Here is a 6000-nt window from a genome sequence, read left to right as displayed (position 1 = left end):
CTGCCGTTAATTTTAATAGCCATTAGATCTATTCAGCTTTTCTACAAAATTACCCACCTGCCATTATGAAAATCATGCATAATAATATATCTAATTGAAAAGGTAAACATAAATTACATTGTCATCCCATCCAATCTCACGTGGTATTAGCCAAGACCTGCCGTCGCAGCCGCCGGCCATAGTCACGCAGCTTCAATCAATCAGGGATCGAGACCTTCCAATCCTGCACTATGCTACGTCAGGCTTCCCTTCCAGACACGCCTTGCCGTTTTATGGCAGCCCCTTTGATCAATAGCCTAGGTGAGCTTCTTTGGAGTAGTTGTTGTTCTTTCGATTGCCTAATCAATCTCCTATTTGAGCTTGGACGTACAGGTTTCGTATATATAAACCAGTAACCGAGATAGCCACCATGGCTGCGATGTGTCACTCTGCGCATTGCCTTGACGCGCCGCGTGCACTGCGACGGTGACAGAGTAACAACCAATATGGACGTCGGAGAGGGTGATGGCCGGCCCACTGGCCGCCACCAGTATGACCCCTCGAGTACCTGCTGCCGGCACGAAGGCGTAATCAACAAAGTTCATTCCGAGCATTGAGAATACAAGACATTCAGGGAAGGATTGAGTTCATCGATAAAGATGCTGTCATATGCGTTCTTGGACGCTGTGGATGGTCTTGGCTGGCCGTCGAAGAGCCCCATTCGCTTCATTACCAGGACCTCCCCGCGCTTTGACGCCGGTACCCGTGACAGAGCCTGTGCGGCGAGTCGTTTGCTTCGGGTTGGCAGCTTCAGCTTTGGTTCGTCATCAACTGGCTGGCTGTGCAGCAGCGGTGAAGGCACCTTGCGCAAGATCTTTGCGGTGAAGGCCCAAGCGGACAGGTGTGGCACCCCGAGTGCAGTGGTCGGCGTTGCTCCCTTGGATCTCTTCCGGATCCGGGAGGGCCTGGTCCTAGGCCCGCGGCGTGGCATTGGGAGACGGGGAGATGAGGTTTATAAAAAAATTAATGGCTCAAATTCATTGGAGATATTATCCCCCAAATAAATATATTGTTCGACCGCACTACTAAACTTAGATGGTCATTGCATATATTCAGGACGCGTTGTGAACTCTATATATTATTGTTCATTATCATCGGTTGATTGCTGTCCACTTAGAAAGATTTCGAGCCGCCTGGGAAGTAATTATTTATTTTAGTGCCTGAGCATTTCTTTAATTATTATTCTTGGTGCTGGCAGACTAAATGCTTCTTGTGAACATAATGACTTTAGTTTCTAATTGCTCTTGCACTTTTGTATGGATATAGGTATTTTGTTGTTATCCATGACATATGGGAGCCTCAATCTTGGGAAACAATAAAATTGGCCCTTGTGGAGATTAATTGTGGAAGTAGAATTATCATAACTACTCGTAAATTTGAAGTTGCCAAATTAACAAGCCAATGAGGTTTACAAGCTAGAACCACTTTCACATGATATCTCCAAGAAGTTATTTTATACAAGGTTATCTGGTGGTGGAAGACAAATGACCAAGTAATCATCCGGATGATTTATCTGATACGATTCTAAAGAAATGTGGTGGTGTACCGTTGGCAATCATCACAATGGCTAGTTTGATATTGGGTAAATCAAGAAAAGAATGGATTGAGGTGGGCAAGATAAGATTGACGGTCATATGGAAAACACTATGCATATATTGTCCCTTAGTTACTATAACCTTCCTTCTCATCTGAAGACTTGTTTTTTGTACCTAAGTGTATATCAAGAAGATTGTCTCATTGATAAGGATTCATTAATATGGAAGTGGATAGCCGAAGGCTTTGTTGAGAAGAAACAAGGACGTGGTTTATTTGAGATAGGAGAGGAATACTTCCATGACCTCATAAACAGAAGCTTGATCCAGGCGGTGGATTTGGAAGACTATGGCATCATAGATGGTTGTCGTGTTCATGATATGGTGCTTGATCTCATTGTTTCCATGTCACACGAGGAAAACTTTGTCAGTGTTGATGGTACATTATATATCACAAAGCCACACCCGTCGGTTCGTCCTCAAAAACAGAGAACTGGATCTCACCCGGGATAGTACTCATGTGATCCTGCCACAAGTGAGGTCATTTATTGTCTTGAATTGTCACATTTATGAGTGGGCCTTGCATCCAAGGTTAAAACTCATCCCGTGCTAGCTTTGGAGGGCTGCATATTGAGAAAAGGATGCCAGCCTTAAGCACATTGGAAATCTACTCCATTTGAGGTACCTAGGGATAGGAGGTGTAGAGATTTCGAAGCTCTCGGAAGAAATAGGTGGTCTGAATTTTCTACAAACATTGGACTTGAATGTATTTGGAACCCTGGAATTGCCATGTAGCATTGGCAACCTGACTCAGCTAGTGTGCCTACGTGCTCTGCGGATCAGTGTGCCAGTTGGGCCAGAGATAGAGCAGACTTGTTGTCCACCTTCAGCACAACCACATCCACATTTCTGCCGAGGAGCTCTGCCAGCATCCTCCACAGCCAGAGAGCCTCAGTTGCTATAGTGGTGGTGGCGATGTACTCTGCTTCACAGCTCGAGAGGGCCCCCACCTTTTGCTTGAGGGACTGCCAGCTGACCAAGCAACCACCGATGAAGAACAATGTTCCAGTTGTGCTCTTGCTGGTGTCCACGTCGCCGGCGAGGTCGCTATCGTAGTTGCCGATGAAGCGCGCTATGTTGGGGGCCCTGCCATAGTGGAGACCGTAGTCAAGGATTCCCGCCACGTAGCGAAGGATGCGCTTGACGGCCTACAGATGCTCCATTATGGGCCGCTCCATGAACCGGCTTACGTACCCGATGGCGAACCCAAGGTCTGGCCGAGTATGGACCAGGTAGCGCAAGCTTCCGATCAGCCGCTGGTAGTGTGTGGAGTCGACCTCCTCCGCCATGCTGTCCCGACTGAGCTTGAGCCGCTCCTCCATCGGGGTGTGGGATAGATTGCATCCCGTCATGCCGTCGAGCTCGAGGATGCGCTTAGCATAGTGGGTTTGGCGGAGGGCGATGCCGTTGGCGTCTTGGCGCACTTCAACGTCGAGGTAGAAGTAGAGGAGGCCAAGGTCGCTCATGTCGAATTCCTTCTTCATTTGTGCCTTGAATGCCTCCACTCTGTCTCCTTCAGCACCGGTGATGATGAGGTCATGGACGTAGACACCGACGAGCAGGACAGAGCGCCCGCTGCCCTGCCGGTACACCACCGCCTCATGCGCGCTCTGCTGGAAGCCCATCTTGAGCGTGGCATCGAGCTTCGCGTTCCAGGCTTGGGGGGCCTGCCGCAGGCGGTAGAGTGCCTTGCACAGGGGCTACACCTTACCTTCTTCTCCGGCGATGGCGAAGCCCGGTGGCTGGCACACGTACACCTCCTCCTTGAGGTCGCCGTTGAGGAAGGCAGACTTGACGTCCATGTGGTGCACCCGCCACCCCTCCTGAGCCGCCAGCGCGAGGAGGACACGGACTGACTCCATGTGCGCCATAGGGGTGAAAGCATCGTTGTAGTCGATCCCTTAATGCTGGACGAAACCGCGCACCTCCAACCGTGCCTTATGCTTGATCACCGCGCCCTGCTCATCCTTCTTGAGCTTGAACACCCATTTGAGGGTGATGGGGTGGTGGGCGTCGGGCAGTGGCACCAACTCCCAGGTGTGGTTCTGCTCGATGGACTTGAGCTCCTGCTCCATCGCCGCCCGCCATGCTGGATCACCCTACGCTTCAGCATAAGTGGTCGGCTCACTGGCGTGCGTCAGATGAAGCTGGGCGAAGAGCCGCTCTGCCTGGCCTGAGGTAGACTGGTCGCCGAGGATGTTCACCATCGTGTGGTACCGCAGAGGCTCATCGTCGTAGTAGGCATCCAGGCAGTCTTCATCATCCTCTAGTGGAGTCACGAACTCGATCTCAGATTGCCAACCAGTAGTCAAGGCAGGAGATGCCGCGCTCAAGGACAAAGATGGTGTGGTCGGATCGGCTGCTGGTGAAGTTCCTATGGTCGCCGACCAGTCTCTGGTGGTCAGAGTGGGTGCCGATGTGGTCCGCTGCAGCGCCGGTGTGGTCCACTGTGAAGTATGAGTGGTCGACTGGGTTGCCAATGAGCTGCTGACCGCCGTCGAGGAGTTGCCGAGCTCCCCCGGATTTGGTGATGGCGAGCGTGGCGGAGCTGATGAAGTGGTTAGCGAAGCTGGTGGAGTGGTCGGCAAGGCTGGTGTAGTGGTTGGCGCGACTCCAGCCCACGCATACTCGATAGTGAAGTCGCGTAGAGCTGCCGCCGATCCATCATCCACAGCCTTGTCCCACGCCCAGCCATGACCTTCGTCAAACACCATGTCGCACGCCACTCGCACACGCTGCGTCACCGGGTCAAACACACGATAGGCCTTAACCCCTTCAGCATAGCCGATGAAGACCCCTGGTGAGCTGCGATCGTCGAGCTTGCCGATATGGCCGAGCTCCTTGATGAATGCTAGGCAGCCGAAGACACACAGATAGCTGACCGCCGGCTTGCGCCCATGCCAGGCCTCATACGGTGTCTTGCCATCGAGTGCCATGGTCGGCGAGCAGTTCAGCAGGTGCACGGCGGTCATCACCACCTCACCCTAGTAGATCGCTGGCATGCCCCGCTGCTTGAGAAGGGCCCAGGTTGTGGCAACCACTGTCTAGTTGTGGTGCTCGACTATGCCGTTCTGCTGTGGTGTGTACGGCGCAGAGTAGTGATGCTAAACCCCCTCGTCGGTGCAGTACTCCGCGAACTCAGCCAACGTGAACTCGCCGTCGTTGTTCATGCGTAGCACCCAGAGCTTGCGGCCGCACTCCTTCTCGGCAGCTGCTTGGTGGTGCTTGATGGCATCCACTGCTGCTGCCTTGGTGTCGAGTAGGACCGCCCACATGTAGCGGGACACATCGTCGACAAGAAGGAGGAAGTAGCGTCATCCTCTAGGTGTGGACGGTGTCACTGGTCCACAGAGGTCGGCGTGCACGAGCTCCAGGTTCTGCTTGGCGCGGAAAGTTCATCTGGCGGGGAAAGGGGAGCCACCACTGCTTGGTGAGGACGCAGGTGTCGCAGAACTGCTCCACATGGTCGATGAGCGGCATGCCCTGCACCATCTCCTTGTTGCCGAGCAGCTTCAGGGCCTCGAAGTTGAGGTGCCCGAAGCGCTCGTGCCACCGCCATGCGTCATCATCGCGACGGGCTGCAAGGCACACGGGTTACGCCACCTGCACATGGAGAACATAAAGGCAATTTGTGCCTCTGCTCACCTTGGCGAGAAGTCAGCAATGGCGATCCTAGATGCGCAGTACTCCATGCTCGATCTCCACGCATGAGCCATTCTCATCCAGTTGTCCCAAGCTGATGATGGAGTTCCTCATTGCGAGAATGTACTAAACACCGGTGACCATCCGGTGCTCGCTAGTCTTGGCAGTGAAGACGACGGAGCCGACGCCCTTGATCTCTACGGCGGAGGCGTCCCCGAACTTGACGGATGCCGGAGTCCAAGTCGGAGAACAACTCACGCTGACCAGTCATATGGTGGGTGGCACCGGTGTCGAGGTACTAGCTATCGATCTTGTCATCGCTGGGCCCGGTGCCGAGGAAGGCGTGGGTGCGCGGCTCGTCAAGGTGGAGCAAGGCGGAGCCTGCCGATGAGGGAAGGGGAAGGCTTGAATTTTTCTCCTTCTCCCCTGTTTCTTGCCGCAGCTCAATGATCCTGCCCCTCTGCTTGCGCGACGTGGGCTTCTCCGCCGAGGCATGGAGGAAGGCGACAGTCCTTGGCCCAATGGCCAGTCCTGCCGCAGTTGAGGTCCTGGGTTGCCTTGCGCTTGGTGACGACGCCGCCATTTGCACCAGCCGGCCCTCGGGGTCCCTTGTCCTCCTTCTTCTTGCCGATGCGTGGTCGGCGACGACGCTCCCTGGGCGAACTAGAGCCGAAAGCCTCGTCCTTCTTCTTCTTGTCGAAGGCACGCCACTACTCAGCTATGTAGA

The 6000-nt window shown here is 53.7% G+C and overlaps 1 protein-coding gene across 1 annotated transcript; it reads right to left on the bottom strand.

Annotated features, from left to right (window-relative positions):
• Positions 1-2410: 2410 nt before the first annotated feature.
• On the bottom strand, positions 2411-3256 carry LOC136480719 (uncharacterized mitochondrial protein AtMg00810-like). Its single transcript, XM_066478184.1, has 2 exons — positions 2861-3256; positions 2411-2779 (listed from the first exon to the last, which is right to left on the bottom strand). The coding sequence occupies exons 1-2, from the start codon at positions 3254-3256 to the stop codon at positions 2411-2413; spliced, it is 765 nt and encodes a 254-aa protein (XP_066334281.1).
• Positions 3257-6000: the final 2744 nt, after the last annotated feature.

This window comes from Miscanthus floridulus, chromosome 9, assembly GCF_019320115.1.
Source record: "Miscanthus floridulus cultivar M001 chromosome 9, ASM1932011v1, whole genome shotgun sequence".
NCBI classification, from domain to species: domain Eukaryota; kingdom Viridiplantae; phylum Streptophyta; class Magnoliopsida; order Poales; family Poaceae; genus Miscanthus; species Miscanthus floridulus.
Note: the sequence above shows the minus strand (reverse complement) of the source record. Positions and strands in the feature narration are given on the sequence as shown.